Below are 26,222 nucleotides of genomic sequence, written 5' to 3' on the forward strand. Positions count from 1 at the left end.
AAAGCGCGTAATCTCAGACAATAATGGTTCCAAGTTAGCATCAGGGGTGCGGCCATACAGGACCATGTCGTCTGCATACAGAGAGACGAGGAGTGGGCCGGTGTGGAATTGGAGCCCCCTATGGAGATGTTTCTCTTGAAAATGCCGCACTAAGGGGTCCATCGCAAGGATGAACAGGAGCGAGGATAAGGGGCAGCCCTGCCGGGTGCCTCTGGAAAGTGTGAAACTATCAGTTATGGTGCCATTTAAACGTATACGAACAGTGGGCGCCAAATACAGCAGTTCCACTGTAGCCACAAACATCGCGGGCATGCCCATCCTCCTCATGACGGCTAAAAAGAAAGGCCACTCCAGGGTGTCGAATGCTTTTTCCGCATCGAGAAACACCGCAGCCGCCGGGGTGGAGGGGTCAATCCTATGCAGGACTGAGAACTATGTACGAAGATTCAAGGAGGTGGACCTGTGAGGGACAAAGCCGGACTGGGCAGGTGAAACTATGGTATCCACAAGCAGCGCCAGTCGGATATCTAGAACCTTGGCCAAAATTTTATAGTCTAGGTTTAGGAGTGACCGGAGTGAGTCTGTAGGAATTACAGAGTGAGGGATCACGACCCGGCTTAGGCAGCAGAACAATGACCGCCTCCCGGAGCGTGGGAGGGAAGACGCCCGACTCCAGCGACTCAGCATACATCTCAACAAGACTAGGCACCAGTTCTTCCTTGTACTCCTTGTAAAAGTGTGCTGTGAATCCATCAAGACCCGGCGCCGAAGAACCCTTCAATGAGTCAATGGCTTCAATTACTGAGTCCGATGTAATGGGCTCGGCCAGAAAGTCTTGCATGTACTTTTCCAGGTATACCATAGCTATCTCATTTATACACGACCCGGGGTCTCGGTGGTCCCCAGTCAGTGCAGAGGTGTAAAGGTGGCGGTAGTACGATAAAAAGGTATCACTAATGTCGGGAGTGGAAAAGTGTTGTGTGCCCTGTGAGTCAAGTATGTCGGTGATCTATGCTGCCGGTCGTGGTGGTCGGAGCAACTGCGCCAGCAACCTGCCCGGCCTGTCTCCCTCACCATATTGCCGCGCCGTGTGGTGTTTGCATAAAAACCGTAGTTCCCTATCTGCAGCGTCTTGGAACTCTAGAAGCAGCTCGAGTCGCTTAGCTTCTCGGGCTGGCGAGGGGTCACTAAGTATCTCCCCCTCCACCACCAAGAGTTCAGCCTCCACGCGGGTCAAAGTGGCGCGGACCTCACGCAGAGCCCCAACATGCTTGGTGATACAGACTCCCCTAATGGTGGCTTTGAAACCCTCCCACAGCGTGGCTCAAGTGGCTACCGAGCCGGTGTTAATGTCGAAATAGTCATCGATGGCAGTGCGGACCTCCTCAGTAAAGATAGGGTCCGTAAGGGCTCTACTCGGGAAACGCCACTGTCTTTCGTACCCACCCAACCGCGGAACAGCCAAGGTCAACACCACAGGAGAGTGATCGGAAAGCGTGTGCGGAAGAGTGGCAAGATCAGCCACCCATCCTGCCATGCCCGGGGAGAGTAGCCAGTAGTCAATTCTGGTGCTAGTGTTATGGAAGCTAGAGTGATGTGTAAGCAGGGGCGTGTGGGTGGAGTCTAGCCTCTACATCTATTAGAGAAAAGTGTGAGCAAATGTCCGCCATCACCGAGCGGGCAAGTGGCTTGCGATCCGGGGAGGAAGCAGTACGGTCTCTGCTAGGGTCCATCAAGAGGTTGAAGTCGCCCCCCAATGCCAATAACTCGATGTCTGAGTGGAGTTGTGTAAGTTGCAGGTCTTGGAAAAAGGCCGGGGAGTCTGCATTAGAGCCATAGACCCCCACCAATGTACCCAAACAACACTCCAGTAATTAACGCATATCTGCCCTCCCCATCCGCTTTACTGCCAGTAAACACAAAAGGAACCCGTCTGTGTACAAGAATCGCTACCCCCGTGCATATCTACTATAACTGGAAAATACCCTGTGGGTTCCCCAACCCCTAGCCAGTGAGAGGGTGTCTGCCTGTACCAGGTGAGTTTCCTGTAGGAAGAGGATATCCACCTTATGACGGGCTGCATAATTCAGGACCTGTTTACGTTTCCGCGTGGTGTTCAAGCCACGAACATTCTATGACATCGTTAGTCTGGAAGGACCAGACTGCAGACCTATCCTGGCCATATCGCCTTACCAAGGACAATAAACGGTGAGCATTCATCTGACAGGCCAATTCTAGGAACACACAAACAAAAATTTCCACAAAAACATACATCCCCTCCCCCACCCAGCCTCCCAACAGCCCCGGAGAGGCAGATCCCAAACAAGCGCTGAACAACAGTGCAGAACACAGATTGTAAAACCATTAGTGTGAAAAAGCATATCTGCAAAAAGAAAGATAGTAAACCCCAAGAAAATTGAAGCAAACAGGCATTCGCCATAGGGGGTAGCAACACCACTCCATGCGGGCATCCCAGCAAAGCGACCAACAAACTAATGGTCATTCAATCGGAACCAGCAGAGCAGAACCATTAACAACAATATAGGAGGACCCATAGAAGAGGTGACAGCGGTTATTCAGCCCAGGCCGGTGTCAGCAAAAAGGTCAGCACTGGACTGAGTGTCATTTTGAGGCGGAGAGTGCGGCCTGGAGCCGGGAGCCGAACCCTGTTGCTTCCTGTAGCCGTGACAAAAGTCTTGTGCGTCCGCTGGAGAGTCAAAAATGCGGAACCTGCCGTCCACCTCAACCTTCAGTCTTGCCTTCAGTCTTGCCGGATAGAGCATGCCGTACTTCAGGCCAAGGTTACGGAGGGCGGACTTGACTCCACCATACTTCCGACGTGCCTACTGCAATCAGGGAAGAAGGACAATCTGCTACCCTGCCACTGCACTTCTCCCGCCTCCCGTGCAGCGCAGCGTCCCGGTCGCGAAAGTTCATGATTCTGGCTAATATAAGTCGAGGTGGTTGTCCAGGGCGCGGCTTGGGCCCCAGCGACCTATGTGCCCGTTCGACAACAAAGCCAGCAGTGAACGTATCTTTTCCGAATAGTTCGATGAGGAGGTGCTCCACAAAGGTATCAAACCGGCCCGTGGCAGTTGTCTCCGCCACACCAAGGATTCGAATATTATTTCGTCGGCTATGCGCTTCCAAGTCCTCATTTTTAATGGCCACATCTTTAAGAATTTTCTCGACCCGCTCCAGACGTTTCAGCGTTTTCGCGGCGTCGTCCTCAACATCCAATATCCGGTATTCCGCCAGGTCGAGTCGACGGTCATGAGCCTGAACCGTGGAACCCATGTCCGAAAGTTTTTGTTCAAGGCTATCAAAGCGAGTGTCCAAGGCCTTGAAGCCAGCACGAATTTCTCCCATCATGGCGGCGACCATGGACGCCGCGTCACCAGTGTCCGATGAGCCAGTAGCCCCAGAGGCCGCTCCAGGCGGAGGATCTGTGGTGAGGAGGGATGTTTTATCGAAGCTGAGCTTCCTCTGGTTGGGATCCCTTTTCCCCATCTCTAAGGCTGATTGGGATATGAAGCAGGAGCAGCAATGTGTCAAGCAGCGAGTCCGAAGGCAGGGCAAGATGAAGCCTCAAGCAGTCCCACTACAGAGGCCCCAGGTGCGTGCGAAGGCCCAGGCGACGGCCGGTGAGGGTAAGCAGGACAGCACACTCGAGGACGGCGCTATGACCTTCAGAGGCTGTGGCGGTCCAAGGCCAGAAAAAACAATGCGGGTCAGGCTCCAGCAGGTATGTACCTCTTTACGTAGCCCCGCAGGGTGGGGAGCAACCCTCTCCCGGTGACCAGCACTGGAGGAAGGGGGAGAGATCAAGTCTCCCAGCAGGCGTGCGTTAGGCGGGGCAGCTGTTTGCCGCCGGGGAGCGCCGCCGGAGTCCCTAGCCGCAGCGACCCCAACCCCCGACGCCACCAGTCGAGCAGCACCGCACGAAAACCAACGCGGGCCCGAAATCGAGGCCCCGGCCCCAGCGCGTCTCCAGGCCAAGGGCCGCGGTCGCGCACTAGGAGCCAGGCGCCCCAAGCCGGGAGGCGCGGAGGAGGGGCGGTGTGTGCGAGGGCCCAGCTGGGACCAGAGGGGGGAAAGGAGGCACGGCGGCAGAGAGCCGCGCCACACTCACCCAGCGCACCAGCGCAGAAGAGAAGATGGCGCCGAGGTCCGGAGGCCTCAGATCTCCTCCGCGGTATACGCCGCCGTAGGTTGCTCCTGAGATGTGAAATTTCACCCAAAGGCGCCGGGTGGCATCAGCGACTGGTTCCGTGAGGCTGAGAAGAGCTGGAGCAGTGGATCATATCGCGCTCGTTGCCGCCGGGAGCCCGCATGGAGGAGCTTCACGGCAGAGAAGCCATTTCGTTTGCCGCCGTGGCCACCGGGTAGGACAGCATTTAAGCGTGTCTCTAACAATTTTGCCAAAACCTTGACCTCCGTGTTTATTAAGGAGATCGGCCTGTACGAGCCACAGCAATCGGCCGATTTCCCAGGCTTGTGGATCACCACTATAGATGCCAATCTCTGATCTACCGGTAGAATGCCCTTGCTAAGGCTTTACATATACATGTGGCGTAGGTGGGGTGCTATAATGCCACTGATTTAAGGAATTCTATCGGGATCCCATTGGGCCCCATTACTTTTCCCGATTAAACGCTAAAAATGGCTTTGCCGATTTAATCATCGCTGATGTCTGCATCTAGATTATCCATCTCAATTTCAGACAATGAGGGCAAAGTGATGTCTACCTAAAGTTGTCGGGAGAACTCCGCCGGATAAGTAGCGGAGGGCGTGTACACCCCCTCCAGGTGGGTTGCAAACGTCTCTACAATGTCTTGGGGATCAGTGACGTGCTGTCCCGAGTCAGTGGATAGCTCTGGCATACATCTCTGTCCTTGCTCCCTACGCTCCAGCCAGGCCAACATTTTGCCCGCTCTCTCCCCCATATAGTACACTAGGTCATGTGGAGAGCAGCCGTGCCCTTGCTTATTCCTGTTCTAGGGCCTTATACTCCAGGTGTTTGGCCATTAGATGGTTCGCCGTGGCCTCGGTGGGCAAGGCGTTATGTTGTGCCTCTAGGTGCTGGAAATCATTATCTGCCGCTTGTATACGTTTATTATGGCGATGGAGATAGCCCAGCTTCTAACACCTGGGCATGGCCCTTCGGGACCGCTTTATAAGCCTCCCAGATAGTCTGTCAATGTCTGAACCATAATTATCGGCGAAGTAGTGATCCGTCTGCTCAGCTAGGTGTTCTTTTATGTCTTTTTTTTTAAATGCCACAGGTTTAGAACTATGGAGCTGCACTGTTTCTGATAGTGAAAGGTGTGAGAAGTTGGCCTGGTATATGATGTTCACTATTCTAGTGAGCACCTTGCACCAGTCCTTATGGTGATGGTTGTAAGTCAACCTTATAGACCAGCTATCCTAGAGGTAGCGTGGACAGAACAGTCTTAGGTTTAAGACTCTTGAGGGCGTGTAAAGCCAGCTGTTTTACCATATGTAACCCCTTGAATATCAAATGAAAGGACACCACACAGGATATATATAAAATATATAGGTATTTATTCACTAGAACACTCCTCTGAACTCTTTGAGGTCAGAGGCAAAAGCACATAAGTTATACTCAGAAATACTTTAAATAGCACAATTTACAGTTAGGCCCTAGGGGCGAGTAAAACCATATACTAAGTAAGTGGCATAAGAACCACGACTTTGGAAAGGGAAATGCCTAGGGCCTCGAGGATCGCTGGGGCTATACTATCTGACCCTTAGGTTAGGAGTAAGAGGCCCACAGGCGGCTCGCGAGTGCAGTGTCTGTACTCTCACGCGAGAGTCAATAGAAAGTCAATAGAAAGTCAATAGGAACGTAAAAAGGTAAGTAATGAAGTTTTAGGACACTTCCGGTCTAACTAGGATTACACAACTAGCAACACTGGACACTATGATAGTCAATCCCTACAGGAGCACCGAAGTACTCGCGTTACCTCGGCTGCGGGTGCATAGGTGTCAAAGTGTCGGGTTTTCTCGTCGTTTCCTATGGAGCCTCGGAAGAAGATGCTGCAGGCGACCAGGAGGAAGATGTCCGGGTGAATCCAAGGGTGGATCTAGGATGAAGAGGACCTGAAAACAGAGGGGACAGAGTTTTGGTCACTAGCCAATGACCAGGTGGAACCAGGGAGGAACCAGACGTCGTAGAGGAGCAATCAGGTGCGGATGTGAAGCTTGTCGTTGTAGCCACGCGGACCAGGAGGCGTCGAGGACGACCGGGTGCTGGAGAGGAGCTGTCCCACAAAGGTTCTCGCAGATGGAGGGGTCGACTTCAAGATTGGAGCCAACAATCCTAAGCAAAGGCAACCCACGCAGGATACACAAAAGGCTTCTGGTGCAGACCAGGAGCTTCTGTGGTACTTCACCTTTTCAGGGAAGCGAGAGCCAGTCTGGAGCAACCAGACCAACAATGGATTTTCAAAGGAGTCATCGTCAGAGGGCTACTAGCCAACGAGCAGAACACAAGCAGAAGGGCCCCACGCAGATCTCGTAGAGTGTGGAGGTCTGGTCTTCGGTGCAGGTGGAGCTCGGGGTCAGGGTGTCTCAGTCCCCAGGGCACAGCTTCGAGGATGCCTCAGGAGCTGCGCTGTTAGCAAGTTGAAGACTTTCCAAGTTGCCTGCTTCCACGAATTCCGACCTCTTCCACGGAGCTCAGCTGTGCTGGAGTCGTGCAGTGGGGTTAGAGGAGTCCGGGAGTTGAGGTCTTGTCAGGCTCTGCGCTCGAGTTCCGGCGGCAAGAAGGACAAAGCAAGCCGTCGAGTTGCTGGATGGTGCCTGGTTGCCCAGGGTGGTCACTCCTTGGCCACAAGGGAGATTCTTCAGTCTTCAGCTTCAGTTGAATGTCGAAGGGTCCAGAGTTTCGTCTTCAGTTCGATTCCAGGATTAATCTAAAGTCTCCTGAGTCAGCTCCTACCTTTATACTACTAAAGGGGGCTGGTTTACTCACTAGGTCCCTCCTAGGGGTGGGACCAGGAAGGGGTGTGGTTACACCCCCTTTCCTTTGTGCAGTTTCGCGCCAGAGCTGGGACTGGAGTGCCCCAGCAACCGGTTTGAACTGGGGTATGCATGGAGCACCTAGTGTGCCCCAGGCATGTCTCATTCTATTCAGCCCTCCCTGTCCCAATACACAAAATCCTGTCTGGGGTGGTGCTTGCACATCTCCAGGCAGGAAACCTATTGTCCAGGCCTCCCTTGCTGGAAGGACGCCCAGCAGCAGGAGGTCAGACTTGTGTCTGTGGCAGCAGCATCCACTTTGTGATGCTGGGGCTCTGGTTAACTTTAACCGGGTACAGTAGTTTCAACATGTCTTCTCCCTCTAGAAGGGTGGAATGCTACCCCAGTTGCCAGAATTGGCGAGGGGGTAGTATTCCAAAGCGTATGACACCTTACACGACATGTTTAGATAAAGCCAAACCAAAGTTAGCATTTAACCGCGAGGTTCATAATGCACTTAAGAGTATATGGTATGGCAATATCATAGAACAGCTATAAGGACATGGTTCCGAAAGCTGCAGACAGGCTCAGCTCATGCTAGAGCACCATCTCACACATAACCAAGCACTCTGCCTCCAGGATTGTTAAGGCCTGCCATAGGAGTGACTTATATGTTATTATGTGTCTATATATAAGGTAGGTATAGGGATACTATACTTAAGCAAGGGGTGATTACACGACCTTGCCCCAGCTGAGTGATCAGCCAGTTGTTAATTTAGGTGGCCAGCCAGGGGTGGCATAATATATGCTGCAGCCCCTGGTAGGCCTTGGATGCACCTATGCCCTGTGTACCTATAGTACACTATACAGGGGCTCATAAGGTGACCCAATATCCAATTGGAGATGTACCTAGAGTACAAGGAGTCCATTTTACAGTGAGAACAGATAGCCTGGGGCCCTGATTAGCAGGATCCCAGGCCATTTAAGTCGAAAACCAGCTAAACACTAGGCAAAAAATCTGGGGTAACCATAGTCGGGTATCCACCTTCCTACAAAAGGTAAGCAATAGGGAATGATCCGAGAGTCCTTGCGGGGGGGCCACAAGGGTTATGACAATGGCCCACATCTGCGTGGAGTGTGAGATAATCTATACGCGACATACATTGTGCGCATGTGATTGGTGGGTGAAGTATGACATATGTGGTTGTAGTGAGCGCCAAATGTCTTTCAATCCCATAGCATGAGTGAACTCCGCCATAAGGGTGCTCCGTCTAGGGGTAGGACTCTGGGGGTACCTATCCAAAGTATCATCCATGATCAAGTTAGTCGCCTCCTAATATCAGAATACCATCCGGGAGGTCAAGTAGTATTTTACGCAGGTCACTAAGGGCTTCCTTCCCCAGTGCAGGTGGGAGATCTGCTGATACCACATTGATTGTCTTCCCCTCCCAAGAGGCCCCAAGAACTGCAAATCTACCCTGCAGGTCCACCCAAGTGTAATTAGGTTTGAGTGCCAGGACTGTACGCACTAGGATAGTGGTCCCCTTGGAGCCAGATGTGAAACCTGCATGGACCAGAAGCGTGTACCCCCATCTGCTAAGAACCTTGCAGGTATTTCCCACAAGGTGGGTTTCGTGAAACAAGTCCAGATCTAGTGCCTGTCGCTTCAGATACTGCGATACTGTCCCCCTCTTAATCTAGTCCCCTAGCCTGTTCACATTCCATGTCAATGCGGGCAATTTTGTAACTATAATGTTCGCAATTGGGGAGACCAGGGCAGAGGAGCCGACAGCCCCCGGAGGGGAGTGAGGCCTGTACGTCAGCGGCTGCCCCGCTTTCCAGCCGGGGCTGGCAACACAGCGCGGGGGACCGCAGCACCTCCTGTCGCACCACCTCTTTGTATGTGAAACTTGGCTCAAGGACGATATGACAGCCGTACCCAATCTCACCCTTCCCCCGGGCTATTCCATCAGCACCATAAACAGAGACTCCAGGGGTGGGGGTTTTTGCGATAATTTATAAACCTCAGTATCCCTGTTCGTTTATTAAGGAGGATATCTGGGAATGTGAATGCGACCGTTTTAAGGTAGCTATAAGCGCACATTTCACCTTCTCTGGACTGTTTATCTACCGCCCTCCAGGGACGGCTAATAGATTCATGGAGGCGCTGTTGGAAACGGCTAGCGCACTTGTGGTGGGTTCGGCCAATTTCGCGGTTTTGAGTGATCTTAATCTCCACTTCGACCTGACTCATGATAGCGTCATATGTAATCTATTAGCCGACCTGGATCCTCTGCAGCTGGAGCAACGAGTGTCTGATGCCACGCACATAGCCGGACATATACTTGATCCGGTTTTTTCAAACATCCCCGCCATGAATGTAGTAACGCCCAAGCCCATGGGATGGACCCATCATTTTCTGATAGAAATAAGGATATCCATTACAGACCCTTATAGTCTAGATACTGATAATTTGGTCCTTAGACGCCCATGGCACAAATTTAAACTTGAAGTTTTTCACGCCTTTCTTACAGCCAATCCCTTAGGAGACATGACAAGCCCTGAGGTGGCGTATACCGCTTTTTGCGACTGGATCTCAAAGGGTCTGGACACCTTTTATTCCTGCCAAATGGACCAAGGGACGCACTTCCACCTCGAGTCCTTGGTATAATGATTCATTGAGAGCCCTCAGGAAAGTCTGCAAGAAAGTGGAACGCGCTTGGAGAAGGGATTACATAGGTGGAGATAAAATAATCGATCTGTCCAAAATCAAGCTTTACCACAAAGCAATTTGTGCTGCACGTGCAGCTTTCTATGCTAAGGAAATAAAGCTAAGCTCTAAACTGACTAAATGCATATTTAAAATCTTTAAAGAGCTTAGGAGTAATAAAGCGGCTTTGCCTAGTATAGTTTCCACACAATATTGTGAGGAGATTGCGACTTTCTTTGTAGAAAAACTTCAAAAGATTTATCAATCTTTTCCACACGTGTCCCTTGAGGCCACCTTCTGAGCCGCTAGGGATGAGTCTCTGCTTGTTGCCGGTCCAGGGAAGGCATGGCTTGGCAGTTCGGGCTGGACTGTTCCCATGAGGCACAGGTTCAGACTGATTTGCATATAGCCATGTCTGAACTGGTGTGGCAGAGTGGGCTAAAGAACGGTGATGGGTCAAACCCAGATCTTTTGACTGGGTGCGAGTGTTTGGTTGGTTCAGATGCTCTGTCCATCACCACCCCCTTTTGTACCGCTTTGGCCGCCATAAGTGTGGCAGGGTATGCTCAGACGTGAGTCCCTTGCTCACTTTGCCACTAGATTCAAGCAAGCTGGGCTGAAGACGGCTGGAATGCCAGAAACCGGTCCTCGGAAGTTTGTTTCCGGTCCAGGGAAGGCATGGCTTGGCAGTTCGGGCTGGACTGTTCCCATGAGGCACAGGGTGAGACTGATTTGCATATAGCCATGTCTGAACTGGTGTGGCAGAGTGGGCTAAAGAACGGTGATGGGTCAAACCCAGATCTTTTGACTGGGTGCGAGTGTTTGGTTGGTTCAGATGCTCTGTCCATCACTACCCCCTTTTGTACCGCTTTGACACCTTATAAGACATGTTTTGATAATGGCAAACCAAGGTTAGCATTAACCACGAGGATTATAATGCACTTAAGGGTATATGGTATGGCTATATCATAGAACAGCTAGAAGGAGATGGTTCCGAAAGCTGCAGAGGGGCTCAGCTCATGCTAGGGCACCCTCTCACATAACACCAAGCACTCTGCCTCCAGGATTGTCGAGGCCTACCATAGGAGTGGTTTATGTGTGTGTCTATATGTAAAGGTAGATATAGGTATACTATATCTAAGTAAGGGGTGATTACACCACCTTACCCAGGCTGTGTGAACAGACCTGTAGTCTGTTTGGAAGGCAAACCAGGGGTGGCACAATACATGCTGCAGCCCCTGGTAGGCCTAGGGTGCACCTATGTCCTGGGTACCTATGGTACACTATACAGGGGCTCACAAGGGTGACCCAGTAACCAATCTGGTATGCACCTAAAGTGCATGGTATCAATTTAGAGAGAGAACAGCTGGGCTGTGGGTCTGATTAGCAGGCCCACACCACATTAAAGTCGAAAAACCAGAGTATTACAGCAAAAAGTGGGGGTGACCATAGGAAGCTGACCCTACTCTGATATGATATATAACTGGTATTTCTAGAGTGCTCATACACCAACGTTTTCTTGGCGCTGATTCGGAGCTGCGTGGTCAGGGGCATTAGGTGAGCTATTGATTGTAGGCCTGAGAGAATAGCCAAGTTTTAAGGGATTTTCTAAACATGGGATATGAATCGATTTGACGCAGTTCAGGAGGGAGTGTGTTCCAGAACTGAGGTGCCAAAAAAGTAAACCGAAATACGCCCAGTTTCTTCAGTTTAAAAGAGTGAGGGGTCAACAGATTGGAACTGGCAGAGCAAATGGCGGGGCGAGGGACATATCGCTGAATTCTGTTGGCTATGGAGACAGGCCTGTGAGACAAGATGGCTCTGTGAATCAGACAGCCCAGTTTGAAGAGACCGCGTTGGGCAACTGGGAGCCAGTGAAGGCTTTTAAGCAGGGGTTTTACGTGGTGCGACCTAGCTTGCCCATGTATCAGTCTGGCCGCTTGGTTCTGCACCAGTTGAAGCCTTTGTAGTTGGTAGGCGAGTATTCCGGCGTATAGTGAATTGGCATAGTCAATGCGAGACATGACTAGGGCCAGAGTGACCTGAACAAGAGCCTCAAAGCAGAGCAATATACTAATTTTCCGAATCCTACGTAGATGGAAAAAAGCATGAAGAGACTACTGTATTGACCCGAGTTTTTAGGGTGAGATCACTGCGAATTGTGACCCCAAGGCTTTTGACCGTGCTGACTGGAGAGGGAGGGGGGCCCAGGGCGGGTGGCCAGAAGTTGAGGTTCCAAGCGTTAACTAAGGACCTGGTGAGAACCAGCTCGGTCTTATCTGGGTTTAATTTTAATTGGCTTAAGTTCATCCAATTACTGATGAACGTCGTGGTGGATTGGAAGGTTTCCATTGCGTGTGAGGAAGAGTCAATGGTAAAGACCAGCTGGATGTCATCGTCGTAGTTCAAGATAGCTACGTCTCTCCTCCGGCGATCAGCGGAAGGATATACAGGTTGAATAGGAGCGGGGAGAGAGAGGACCCCTGAGGAACTCCACAAGTGATTCTCTTCTTCTCGGAGGAGAAGTCAGAGAGGCGAACGGCTTGGTGGTGGTTGCTGAGGAAGGAGGGGATCCATTTTTGGGGGATGCCCTGGATGCCGGTGCTCTTGTCCCGTTCAACCAGTAAGTTGTGGTCGACGGTGTCGAAAGCCGCCGACAGATCTAGGAGCACTAGGGCCTGTGAGATGTTTTGGTCTGCTCCCTTTTTTAGTTCTTCGTGGACTGCTAACATGATGGATTCAGTGGAGTGTTCCGGTCTAAAACTCACTTGGTGTGGGTCTAGGTAGTGTGAATGTTCCACGAATGCGCTAAGGCAGCTTGCAACATGGGCCTCCAGAATTTTACTCCGAAACGGTAAAAGCGAGATAGGTCGGAAGTTGCTGGGAACAAGAGGGTCAGCTCCTACTTTTTTCAGGATAGGTCTGACTTCTGCAGTTTTGAAACAGTTGAGGACAATGCCGGTGGCTAGGGAGTAGTTTAGGAGGGATAGTGGGGGTTCGGGAAGCTGGAGGAAGATCTCCCGGGCAATGAGTGGGGGGGGCAGCTGTCTGTGGGGGAGCTAGAACGGACTCTTTTGAGAAGGAAAAAAAAATCTAGGTGGAAAAAGATCAAAGGAGAGCGGGTTACGGTGCGTCGGGACAGGTTCCAGAGAAGAGGAGCTCCTAGGGATGCTGGCTTTGATTTTAGATATCTTGTTAATAAAATAGGTGTTGAGGAAATCACAGAGCTGTTGTGAGGGGACTGGTTTGGTGGTAATGCGATCGGGTATGACCAGTTAGTCTACGATGTGGAAAATGTCTTTGGCTTTATTGGTAGAGTTAAGGACCTTTAGTGAGAAGTAGTCTGATTTGGCTTTTAGGATGGCGCCTTTATATTCCTTGAGTGCGAGCACAAAGATGGATTTTTTTATGGGGCAGTAATCCTGTCTCCACTTGCGCTCAGATTGACGCACGGTCAATTTCATTTCCTTGAGTTTAGTGGTGACCCAGCGCTGGGCATCATGTGGTCTTCTGCATTTGACCTTCCTAAGGGGGGCCAGTCTATCTCTAGCTGTAGCCAGCCAGGTATTATTGTTGTCTGCCTGGGCATGAGGGAGGTCTGGGGGCCCTTGGTAGGGGGGTCCGGGGGTTTAGAGGAGGATAAGATGGAGCAGAGCTCAGAGATGTCAACCTGGCTCCAGTTCCTTGCCTGGCCGGCACCTGGGGGGTGGGGGGGGTTTGAGGAGGGGAGAGGTTGGGATGGAAAATGAGATAAATTGGTGATTCGACGAGGTACAGGGGGTGACCCGTAAATGTAAGATCTCAAGGTTCGATGTCCAGACCTGGTCCAGTATGTGCCCCTTGGAGTGAGTGGCTACTTTAATGTGCTGGGTAAAATTCATCCTAGTCAGTGATTCCTTAAAGGCCACTGAGGGGGTGGTTTCACATTAGTCATATGGCCAGTAGTTAAAGTCCCCAATTATTAGTAGCCTGGCATGGTTTATAGCAAGTTCCGCGATGTTTGCAAATGCTTGCGGGAAAATGGGCATGTGGCTGAGGGGTCTGTAGACTAACGCACAGACAAAAGGGGAAGAGATAGACTAGAGTCTAAAAAAAAAAGGCAGTCTACCAAGGGGATTTGAGAGATAGAAAGAGAGGTACATTTATGGGCTTGTGATATTATGGCCGCCTCCCCGCCACCTTCCTTAGGCTCCGATCTATTGGCCTGAAAGGCATAGTAGTTGTCAGGATGGCTGCTAGCATATCTGGGGTTGATTCCGTTGTCAGCCAGGTTTCAGATAGAAATAAAATGTCGGGCTTGTGGGTGTCTAGGAGATAGAAGATCTCTATTGGTGTTTGACCATTGAGCGGCTGTTGATGTACCAGATGGACAAGCTATTATGGGTCTTGGTTCTGAGGGAGGGGGGAGGTGTGAGGGGGGATACCTTTTTGGGGCTTGGCGGGTAGTGGAGGATGGGGAAAAAGGGGATTGGTATTCCCGACCGTGTCCCTGGGGAATAGCAGCCCAAATTTCTTCAAAGTCCTGCTGATTTCCGGAGAGATAGCCTGACATGACCAGAAGGAGAGTAGTTCAGCACGGGAATAACTATAGGGAAAAATGGGCAGGGTGCGAGGCCCCTGCCCGCGGATGGGCACAACGGGCTTTTTGCCCGCTGTGCGACGGGTAACACATAGGGAGATATAGGCTGCAAGCCCGGCGTTAGTCGCGGAGCTCCGCACCCAACTGCCACTGAAGATCTACTTCTGCCTGTGTCAGCCTGCACCCTCCACAACAATCGGGATAACCTGGGGTGCAGGCGGCAGGGCAGGTGAGCAAGATAGAAATTGTGACAGGGCAGAGAAATGTACAAAATAGTAAATGGCAATCTCTTTTTAAACGAGGAATAAAAATATTTCAGAAAGCAGTCGGTATTAGGCGATTACGGGTGAGTAGAGAGGCACACCCAGACTTATATATCCTAGTTCTGTCCGCTGCAGTCTGTGATCACGCGTCCCTCTCCTACATTTGCCTCCTGGATCCTTTGCCAATGGCCATCTTCACTGCCGCTGAGATCTCGTCCGGTATATCTGGTCCTATGCCAGTTCTCGCCACCGCCTGCTGAAATAGGAAGATAGATAACCACCCTCACCGTCCGCCTGTCTGTATTGCTGGTGAGGTAGATGGTAGTACTTGCAGAGAAGTGGAATGGGCTGGATGCGGCCGTTTGTCTTCCTGGTGGCAAATGAGGAGAGGATGGAGGATGGAGGAGGGGTGAGGGGAGGACGAGAACGATACGGTCTCCCCACTTTGAGCAACAGTGCAACCTGAACCGGCGCCAGTTCAACTTGTGGGATAACAGAGGCAGGAATCAGGTCGCAGAAGGGACCACTTCGAATTACAGTAGACTTGGCCCCCTCCAACACAGCAGTCGGACTTGCAGTAGTGTGGCCCGCGCCCTTGAATGGCCATAGTTGTGAGTGCCAGGTAAACTTACGACCACCCCCCCGTAGCACAGCAAGGGAGCAGTACAGTACTATGGACCGGTCGCAGAGTTCCGGCAATGGGGGACTGCAGGCTTTTTCTGCACCACACGGGTAGGCCTCAAGCCGGGGTTTCGATTTGTTGCGAGCCGGTGGGTACCCGGCGCCACTCTCCACTCACTTGTAACTTTTGCGCCCACCGCGGGTCCTGGTTGATCTGCTGCTTGTCCCCAGAGGTTCAAAACCAGAATACGCCGGCCTTTCAACCCCTCAGCCGTGCTGCCGCACTCCAGCTCCCCTACCTCAGCAACCGGGGAGACGAGAGCGGGTCGCCATGTTACTGCGTCGGAGCTCCGATGGCACCTCCTCGTTCCCGATCACTTCCCCTCAGCCTCCCCTGGTATCCTCACTTGAGAAGTTTTAATCACGGTCCCAGACTTGCCTGTGTTTCACAATCTTTCTGATCAGTTTCCTAACAGATTTGTTATTTATCTTGTACGTTTCTCACTCCATCTTTGCATTTCGTAATTTGGATATAAATTTGTATCCTTTGCTACAAACAGGAAATTTCTAAAATTGCATCTTGGTTCTCACACCTTGTGCATGTCAGAACAGATTTACCAAGAGTTCTCTTTTACCTACCACATGGTGAGACTGCAGAAACGTTATGTACACCTAATAGTGTATCAGGTGATACCTTGCTTATCTTGTTTGTTTTTGTGCAGCCTTGATAAAGTTGCGGGACGAGTTCCCTTGTGAGCGACGAAACACGTGTTGGGTGTTTGAAGACCCAGGGAATAAAGAAAAGAACAAGAATTTACTTTCCTAGTGGCTACGCACCTTGATAATTACTGTGACATTATGTTTGTGTGCTGAGGATTTTTTTCCCTGTTTAGTTGGCTCAGGCCACATGGTTCTCCTCACCTTACAGCACCGTGACAAAGATAGGTATTTTCACACCAATATTTGGGCTATTCTCCAGAGTGTACCCTTTTTCCTAAATACAATACCACTGTCCAGTAACTTTTGCGCGAAAGCAGAGAAGACTGCAGAAAGCACCTGACTTGGCCCTAGCCCTGCGGCCTGTCTGTAGCCCTAGACAAAAACTGTGCCACAGTCTGCTAGTCCTCCAGTCCAATGACCTCCAAAACCCTGGGCGAACTGCCTGCAACAAAGATCAAGACCTCCTGAAAACAGTGGAACTGTTTAAAAAGAACAACCTCCAAGTAAGCCCTTTGTGACATGAAAAACCATGAAACCTGACACCCTGTCCCACCTCGGCAACCAACACCTCCAGCCCAAATTGAAGAGGCCCACCGGCACCAACCAGGTTCCCCAGCGCTCCAGAGCCCAAGCGGACCATTGATTGACCCCTGCCGGACTCCTAGATGTCGCCTGCCGCTTCTGTGAGACCACCTCAATCGCGACCTGACCTGGTATGCTGTTTGCCACACCAAAAGGCACCCCGTCACTCATCCGCCCTGGGCCTTGGTGAAGATAAAAAACAGTGTCCCTACGCCCCTGAGCTATGCAACTGACCTCTCCAGCTGTTGGGTTCTCACCTCCTGGCCTGAGCCTTCAGCCCTTTTTTTGGTTTGGCCTTTCTCTATTGACTTGCATTGGGCGCCCGACGCTGTGTTAGCATCCTGCATTCAGCCACTCTTGTTTTCCGCTGGTGGTGCTTTTTTGGACCTTGCCCAGTGCTAGTCTCAACCACTGGAGACTATTCTCCCAAGCCAATGTTACCTGTAAGAAGCTTTTTCCAATTTCAGCAATCTCCATTGATTTGAATAGGGTGCCTGACCCTGCGTTTGCACCCTGCACTTGTTTACCTGAGACGAAGTTATCTGGTTCTACAAAATAAATATAACTAATTATTAATTTTTATGAATTTGGTCTCAGATTTTTTCATTGAGTGTGTCTCCTTTATTGCCTCTGTGAGTACATCGAAATTTAGCAGTAACCTCTGATAAGCCGAACTACTAATCCACACTACCACAAAACATTATTATTATTTACTTTAGTCCCTGTAAAGCCTCTGAGGATCTCTGGACTCTGCACACAATACCTATTTTTGGTGTAGTATATAGAGATCCAACTTCCTTCATGGTTTCAGTGTGTTTACTAATCATAAAGCCAGTCCTGAAATTGCAGTATTTGTGTAGAATATTAAGATGGTCATGCCTAAATATTTATTGTGTTTAGACTTAAAGTATTTATTTTAATAGGTGGCTACAAGGGCAGAAATGAAGATGTTGGTTCAGACTCTGGACAAGTTAAAAATAACTGTACGTATATTTGAAAAATGTTTTCTTTTAAAATTCTAACGTCAGGCATACTGTCATACCTTGAGTATTTGTTGAAAATCTGTAACATTCAAAGATGGTATTTTAAGGATATGATATATACATAATCAAAAAATAAATTAAATGTAGCCGTTTCTCTTAGAAAAAAATACCAAATTGACAATGTGCTTTTTTTGTGGACGTTAGCACCTCTCAATGTCCTGCACCAGTTTTTTCTCCTGCTGTTTAAATTTCACTCCTCTATATACAGGTCTTCCAGCACTAGGCCGCTTTTAGATCTTATTTTCATTTTCACCCCTTCTGTGATTCCCAAATGGTCCTTCGTATTGTTAAATTTTTTTTTTTACCTTTGAAGTTGATTTAATTCTGTTGCTGGTATTTGGACTTTTTTCTATACACATCTTACTTTAAAAGTACTAGAGTCCTTCAAAGGTTAATTCGGCCCAGTCGCATCAACATGTTTAACATTCAGAATTTAGTCGGCATTGACATGAAGGCTCGCTCTCTAAGGGCAGATCTTGCTCTGATGAGGAGCTGTTTTCACTCCTTTGTAATGTAATCATAGGATAAGAGAGCCTAATGTTCCAAGCCAAGTTTCCTTGATTGGTGTTTTGGGGAGGGAAAATTCAAACGTTAGTTACTTTCCCACTGATGTACATTTGCAAGTTGCTTTTCACACCCATAAACCAGGCACCACTCAAATCCATTGATGATAGTATTCTTTCCTTTAAACAAGTTAAGTGGTATACTGCATTTGGCTAGGCTTGCGCTATATAAATATCACATTCACACTTTTATACCTACATCTTACTTCAACTTATTTTGTGGAGGTTTAAAGGTTTAACGTTCCGGTTATAACTTTAGAACACTTAACGGACACATAGAATGATGTAGGTCATCTTGATCCCTGGAGCCTGCTATGCATTTTGTGTTTGATCCCTTAACACAGAAAGAGGTTTTTCAAACCTTGTGGTCATTTGCTGGATTTCTGTAAAATTACAAAGTGTTTACAGTAGAAAAATCAATGACGAGTGGAAACAATTAAAGATAGGTTACCTTTAAAGTGCTTAAAGATTTATCTTTTTTTAGATATGCTAAGCCCAAAGAGTAATATATTGTGAAGAAGATTAAGTAACAGGGCCAGGGACAGTTATCCTCTACTTGCATGAAAAAAACTCCGCTCAGGAGTTTTTATAGCGATCCACTAACTGCTAAAAGTGCCACCTTCCCCAAGGTACAGAAGTTAAACCAAAATGTTCAAAATTCAGTCTAAGATCTAGACACTAGAAACGCAACATTTATCACACCATGTTTTATAAAGATAAATGCATAGTGATTTGGGTAAATTCCTTTTTATTATAACAAATTTAATTTGTGCATAGAATTTGCTGTTGCTTCCATAATTTGAAAATGGTAATAACAATTTGGAAGTGAAAACAAAAAGAATTTTGAAATGTTAACTTTAGAAGGAGTTACTTTACTCCATTCATTTCAGGAACATAAAATGATACATCATGGAAATTTTTGTTCTCCAAGAGATCTTCACCACAAAGGTCCCCTAGTAGCCGAGGATGCAGATCATATACTGAGGCCTCTCTTTCCTTGTTCAAACTTGAACGTATCCTACTCCTCTTGCGCCTCCATTTGTACCACAGAATCTCCATCTAGAGTGTCGCGGAATGTTGTCTTTAAGCCAACCTTGGTATGAAAAGCTGGCTTAGTATACGGTGCACACTAATGTAAGTGGGCACCCTGCACTAATCCAGACAACCCTTATGGTGATTTGTACCACAGAATCTCCATCTAGAGTGTCGTGGAATGTTGTCTTTAAGCCAACCTTGGTATGAAAAGCCAGCTTAGTATACGGTGCACACTAATGTAAGTGGGCACCCTGCACTAATCCAGACAACCCTTATGGTGATTTTATTGGTATTAGACAACCTTAGAAAGCTCTCTAATTGTAGCTGTGGAGAGCAGCCTTCAGGCTTAGTCCCGAAGGAGTGTAAAGCAGCTTGTTTCACCAGATCATAATCTTTTTAGTATAGATTACGTAAAAATGAACCACAAAGTGTATTTATAAAAATATGTATGTATTATAAGACACTCACTAATGCATACAGATATCTCCTACCCAGAGATATACACCATGCACACAATACTTTGCAATAAAAACAGGTTAGTAGCGTGATTACACAGTGGTCACCAGGGGGAAACCTAACCAATACAAAAATAGTGGTATGCGAATCACGACTCTAGTCAAGACTGTACCCAGAAGACATAGAAGTGCTGGGTACCGAAGGAACAACCCATGGTACGGATCTATGTACCCCACGGAGGTTGTTTGCAGTGTGGGAACAAACCCCATACTCCATACAAGTCAACAGGTAAGTCACAGTTGCAATTTTGAAGAAGGTCCCTTCCCAGTGGACCCTGAATAATCCCGGTGGAAGACAGAGGGCTGGAGAGCCACCCCTCCCGTGGATACCTTGGGAATCAGGATACCTACACCAGGGAAACCAGGTGCATAGATGTGAAGTGGCATAGGAAACCACCATCAAACTCACTGGGGGACTTACAAAAGATGCAGCAGCTGGGGAAGCTGAATGTGTCCGGTGGATCCCAAAAGTGGAATCTGAAAGAAACAGGTTAGTATTAGATTCCTTACCTTAGAATATCCCCAGGCGTCAGTCTGGATCCGGAAACTTTTGCGTAGCAGTACCCCTGCGCGTCGGTAGGCGTCGTCTGCAGGCGTCCCCTGCGGCTCCGCGTCCGTCGTCGGCGTCGTGCGCCGTGATGACGTCGCTGGAGTATATAGACGCCGCCTCCGCGCGCTGACGTCAGTTCTTCTTTTTTCCGCGCCAGTTAGCGCAGATCCGAAGAGCAGTACTCCGGTCTTTTGACCAAAGTTTTTGAATTAATATCTATTCTTAAGGTGCCGGTAGGATGCCCGGTTTTAAGAATTGTGACGGGTGTGACCGCACGATGTCGGTCACGGACCACCACCGACTCTGCCTCCGGTGCCTGGGCCCGGACCACGACGTGGACTCCTGCGTCGACTGCCGGGCCTTGACGAGTAAGGCTAGACGGGAGCGGTCCCGCAAGCTACTCGAGCTCCGGGTGTCGGCCCCGCGTCGAGAGCGGTCCCGGTCCGGCCGGAGGTCGAGGGAGCGGTCGAGGGAGCGGTCGCGGAGCCGCCACGAGCGCTCCGGAAGTCGTCGCCATTCCTCTGGTTCCTCAGGTAAGAAACACAAGAAGTCGGGGCGTCGTCATTGTACCCCCGACTCCCCCCGACGCTCGCGTGATACGGCCGGGGGTTCGGGTGGCCCCACCCCCGCGGCTCCGCGTGGGTCGCCGGCGCTGCCTGCTCCTTACCCGACGGTCCCTGGGCAAGGCGCGTCGCGCGAGTAGATAGAGGAGTTCCTCATGGCCATGAGGGCACTGTCTCCTCCGACGGGGCCTACGGCGCCTGCGGGCCCGGTGGTCCCGTCCGGGGGCCCGAGCGGTTCGGGTGCTCCTGCCCCGACGCAGTCGGGTGCTCCGGCCCGACGCTCGGGGCAACCCATGGTGCCGCCTCCGCGCAGCGCCGGGCCTCCAGCGCCGGCTCCGGCCGGCGTCGGGGCTCCGGCGCTGGCTCCGGGCGGCGCCACCCCCATTCCCTCTCCGACTCCGGACGCGGAGTCGGACCGGCGTCGTCCGACGCCGATGGGGCCCATGGGCCCCGAGGAGCCGGTCTACATTGTTGACTCCGAATATGGGGAGGATGTAGAATACGGAGAGGGTTGGGAGGGGTCTGAGGACCCTCTGTCACACGAGTGTCAGTATGACGTGGACTGGACAGGTGATTTGGGTGACGCCAGTGGTCTGGACGACTCTCCTAACCCTGGTTTTGTCTCGCCTCCTACAGTGGCCTCGGAGGCTGGGGCTGCTTATTCAGTGGTGTTGATGAGGGCTGCCAAGGCCTTACACCTTGAGCTCCCCGTCGCGGTCGTGAGGCCGAACATCCTCACCGAGGTCTTCAAACCGCAGGCATGCCTGCAGGAGCCTCTGCTGCCGTTCAACGAAGCCTTGACAGACGTTCTTTTGGGCACGTGGTCCAGGCCCGCTTCAGGTTCGCCTGTTGATAGGAACGTGGCCAGACGCCACCGTCCGTGTCCGGACGATCCCAAGTTCCTGTCCACCCATCCCTCCCCTGAGAGTCTGGTGATCCAGGCCTCAACTTCCCAGACCGCATTCCCGTCGGCCCCGCCCGACCGGGAATCTAAGAGGTACGACCAGTATGGAAAGAAGGTCTTCTCGTCCCTGAGTTTGGGACTGCGGTCTTGCAACACCGCATGCCTCCTCTTTGGCCGCTACACCCACTCTCTGTGGGATACGGTCGCGGAGTTGCTGCCTGAATGCCCGCAGGAGGTGCGGGCAAAGCTCGGCAAGGCTATGATTGAAGGCCGAGATGCAGCAAGATATTCCATCAGGTGTGGTCTTGATACGACCGACTCGCTGGGCAGAGCGATGTCCACGACGGTGGCGATTCGTCGCCAATCCTGGCTGAGATCCGCCAATTTTTCGGCAGATGTCCAAAATACTTTGATGGACATGCCGTTCGATGGCAGTCGCCTGTTTGGCGACAAGGCGGGCCACGCGCTGGAGCGCTTCAAGGACTCCAGGGTCACGGCCAAGTCCTTGGGTCTTTCGACCCAGCGCCAGCAAACGGGTTCGATTCGCTCCTTTCGTGGCCAAGGAAGGGGCGGTCCCACACGTGCTGCCAGCCACGCACCGCAGAACACTTCTCAACGCGGTGGCGGCCGTGGATTCCGCCGTGGAGGCAGTCAGGGACAACGGCGAGGTCAGACCACACCTCCCCCCGCAGCGACAGCCTCCAAATCCTCCTAGTCCGTGCTTTCAGGCCCATGTGACGCCAGTGGGTGGCAGGGTTCGCCATCACCACTCCCGCTGGCGCACTATCACATCGGACAGGTGGGTGCTGCAGCTTGTCCGAAGGGGCTACTCCCTCCCCTTCGAGACTACTCCTCCAGCCATGCCACCGAAGAACCACCGTGTGTCGGGGGACCACTTGACACTTCTGCAGGAGGAAGTTACGGCCCTCTTGGCCAAGGGGGCCATCGAGCGCGTTCCTGGGCCAGAAGTAGGGTGTGGTTGCTATTCCCACTACTTTCTGGTACCCAAGAAGGACAAGGGGGGCCTGCGGTCCTATCTTGGATCTACGGAACGTCAACGGCTTCCTCCGGAAGGAGAAGTTCAAGATGTTGACTTTGGCTCAGGTCTTGGCTGCTCTAGACCTGCAAGACTGGATGGTGGCGTTGGGTTTGCAGGATGCGTATTTTCACATCCCCGTCCTGCCGGCCCACCGGCGTTACCTGCGGTTCACGGTAGGCCACGAGCACTTTCAGTTTATCGTGCTCCCATTCGGCCTTACCAGCGCCCCACGGGTGTTCACGAAAGTGATGGCAGTGGTCGCAGCTCATCTGCGCCGGTTAGGGGTTTCAGTCTTCCCCTACCTCGACGACTGGTTGTTGAAGGCGGGCTCGCCCCGGACAGTCGTCAGCCACCTCCAGACTACGGCAGATCTCCTGCACCAGCTGGGGTTCTCCATCAATGTTCCGAAGTCACACCTGTGTCCCTCTCAAAAGCTCCTTTTCATCGGAGCGGTTCTCGACTCGGCGCAGTTTCGGGTTTATCCTCCGGAACGGCGGGTCCGGGATATTCAGGCTCTGATTCCCATCTTTCAGCCGTTATCCCGGGTCTCGGTCAGGTTGACGCTGCGGCTTCTGGGGCTGATGGCCTCCTGCATCCTTCTGGTGCATCACGCCAGGTGGCGGATGCGGGCTCTGCAGTGGGACCTGAAGTTTCAGTGGGCCCAGCATCACGGCAACCTATCCGACCATGTCCTGATCTCGGAGGGCACTGCGAGACAATTGCAGTGGTGGCTTACGGACCGCGATTGGGTCAGAGGCAGATCCCTCTCCCTTCCCCAACCGGAGCACGTAGTTGTGACGGACGCGTCCCTCCAGGGCTGGGGAGGCCACTTGGGAGAAGCGGAGATCAGAGGCATCTGGTCTCCGGCGGAGTCCCGGCTCCATATCAACATGTTGGAGCTGCGGGCGATTCGCCTAGCACTGAAGGCATTCCTCCCCTTTGTGAACGGGAGTGTAGTGCAGGTGTTCACGGACAACACCACCGCCATGTGGTACTGCAACAAGCAGGGCGGAGTGGGGTCGTGGACCCTTTGCCAGGAGGCCCTGCATCTCCGGCAATGGCTGGAACGTCAGGGCGTGACTCTGACGGTTCAACACCTGGCAGGTTCTCTGAACGCCAGGGCGGACGAACTCAGCCGTCGGTGCTCGGTGGATCACGAATGGCGTCTGAACTCGGACGTGGCGAAAGGCCTCTTTCTGCAATGGGGAGAGCCTTGGTTAGATCTATTCGCCACAGAAGAGAACGCGCAATGTCATCAGTTCTGCGCGTTGGAGTTTCCAAGACGGCACTCGCACGGCGACGCCTTTCGGCACGAGTGGAGCTGCGGTCTGTTGTACGCCTTTCCGCCTATACCACTTCTGCCCAGAGTGCTGAAGAAGATCAGGCGCGACCGGGCCCAAGTTATCCTTGTGGCTCCGGACTGGGCTCGAAGGTACTGGTATCCCGAGCTACTCAGCATGTCAGTCGGTCCCTCGATCCGCCTGCCCCTTCGGGAGGACCTTCTGTCGCAGCAGCAGGGGACGGTCCTCCACCCGAACCTGTCCAGTCTCCACCTCCATGCGTGGAGATTGAGCGGCGACAGTTGAGGCCATTTGACTTGCCTCCTGAAGTCTGTGATGTGATTCTGGCAGCCAGGCGTCCCTCCACAAAGTCGATATACGCCTGCCGGTGGAACAGATTTGTGGCATGGTGCACACCAAAGGCTGTGGATCCCCTTTCTGCCCCTCTCTCCGAGGTTCTCCTCTTTCTTCTCTCTCTTGCCCAGCAGGGCTCTGCTCTGGGCACTATCAAGGGCTACCTTTCTGCCCATTCCGCCTTCTTAAGGCTACCTGATCAGCCATCTTTGTTCAAGTCCCCTATTGTAACGAGATTCTTGAAGGGCATCACGCACATGTATCCACCTGTTCCGTTCGTGATGCCTCAGTGGGACTTGAACCTGGTTCTGACTTTCTTGATGTGCGCTCCCTTTGAGCCGCTTCATTCCTGTCCTCTCCGTCTCCTGACTTTAAAGACGGCCTTCCTGGTTGCCATCACCTCTGCCAGGAGAGTGAGTGAGCTCCAGGCTCTTTCTGTCAAACCTCCTTTCTTGTCCATTCATCCAGACAAGGTGGTTCTTAGAACTAGACCTTCTTTCCTGCCCAAAGTGGTTTCTGCTTTTCACATCGGGCAGTCCATCACCTTACCCTCCTTCTTCCCGCCGCCGCATCCTTCAAAGGATGAAGAGCGGCTCCATCGTCTGGACCCAAAACGTGCGCTTTCATTTTATATGGATCGCACACGCCAGTTCCGGGTGGATGACCAACTGTTTGTTGGCTACGTGGGTGCGAAGAAGGGAAGGGCGGTGCATAAACGAACCATCTCCTTGTGGGTCGTCCTGTGCATCAAAGCGTGTTACTCTTTAGCTCGGAAGGAGCCTCCTGTTGGGCTGAGAGCCCATTCCACTCGGGCCACGGCGGCTACCACTGCCCTGGGCCGGGGAGTCCCCTTGCAGGACATTTGTCAGGCAGCTACGTGGGCCTCGCTGCACACGTTTGCAAGGCACTACTGCCTGGACAGTCAAGTCCGGAGGGATGGCTTCTTTGGCCGTTCTGTCCTCCAGGACTTTCTGGTGTAGGCTGTATTGGTTCGCAGACCCACCTCCGGGGTTGGTATTGCTGGGGTATCTATTCTAAGGTAAGGAATCTAATACTAACCTGTTTCTTTCAGATGAACAAGTTACTTACCTTCGGTAACGATATATCTGTAAGAAGCAGTAGTTAGTATTAGATTCCTTACCGCCCCGCCCATCCTCCCCGTTCTGCGAACTGATACATAGGGTTAAGGTCATCCCCTTCAGGGCCCTAGTTTCGCATGGCACCAGTGTTGGTTCTTACATGGCTCTGCGTGTTCTGGCGCGGAAAAGCTGTGTGCAAAGAACTGACGTCAGCGCGCAGAGGCGGCGTCTATATACTCCAGCGACGTCAGCACGACGCCGACGACGGACGCGGAGCCGCAGGGGACGCCTGCAGACGACGCCTACCGACGCGCAGGGGTACTGCTACGCGAAAGTTTCCGGATCCAGACTGACGCCTGGGGATATTCTAAGGTAAGGAATCTAATACTAACTACTGCTTCTTACAGATATATCGTTACCGAAGGTAAGTAACTTGTTCTTCAAGGTGAGAAGTACCTGCAAGCAGAGGGGAGAGTGTCTGTCACTCAGGAGTTACCAGGAAGCACGGAAGACAAATGCCCACTGATGTTGAATGTTGCAGGAGAGTTGACTGACCTTGGAGCTGCAGCTGTGAGGACCAGGTGGAGCTGTGGGAGACCAGGAGCCGTTCACGAGCTGTCCCACGTCGGATGTCGAGAGTCGAGGGGTCATTGCCCGTCAGGAGCCCTAACAAGCTGTGGCAACTGTAAACAGCGTGGAAAGCGAAGAAGGTGCAGTATCAGGACCAGCAAGGTCCAGGTGTCTCGCTACAAGCAGGGGAGTCGGGGCAGGCCCTGAGCAATCGGGGGAGCCCGCAGCATTCAAAGAAGACTCAAGAGGACCCACAGGCTGGAGTCAC

The 26,222-nt window shown here is 51.6% G+C and overlaps 1 protein-coding gene across 7 annotated transcripts in view; it reads left to right on the plus strand.

The window, feature by feature from the left end:
• Nucleotides 1-26,222, plus strand: part of DDX4 (DEAD-box helicase 4) — a 1,965,714-nt gene that overhangs the window by 1,125,880 nt on the left and 813,612 nt on the right. For 5 of the 7 annotated variants that reach the window (XM_078675096.1, XM_078675099.1, XM_078675102.1 and 2 more), the window contains exon 11: nt 17,383-17,442. The exons of the other annotated variants lie outside the window; for them this stretch is intronic. In XM_078675096.1, coding sequence (XP_078531222.1) covers nt 17,383-17,442 — 60 coding nt within the window. The remainder of the gene's footprint in view (nt 1-17,382; nt 17,443-26,222) is intronic. 7 annotated transcript variants of the gene reach the window in all.

This window comes from Lissotriton helveticus, chromosome 2_1 (genome assembly GCF_964261635.1).
Source record: "Lissotriton helveticus chromosome 2_1, aLisHel1.1, whole genome shotgun sequence".
NCBI classification, from domain to species: Eukaryota; Metazoa; Chordata; class Amphibia; order Caudata; family Salamandridae; genus Lissotriton; species Lissotriton helveticus.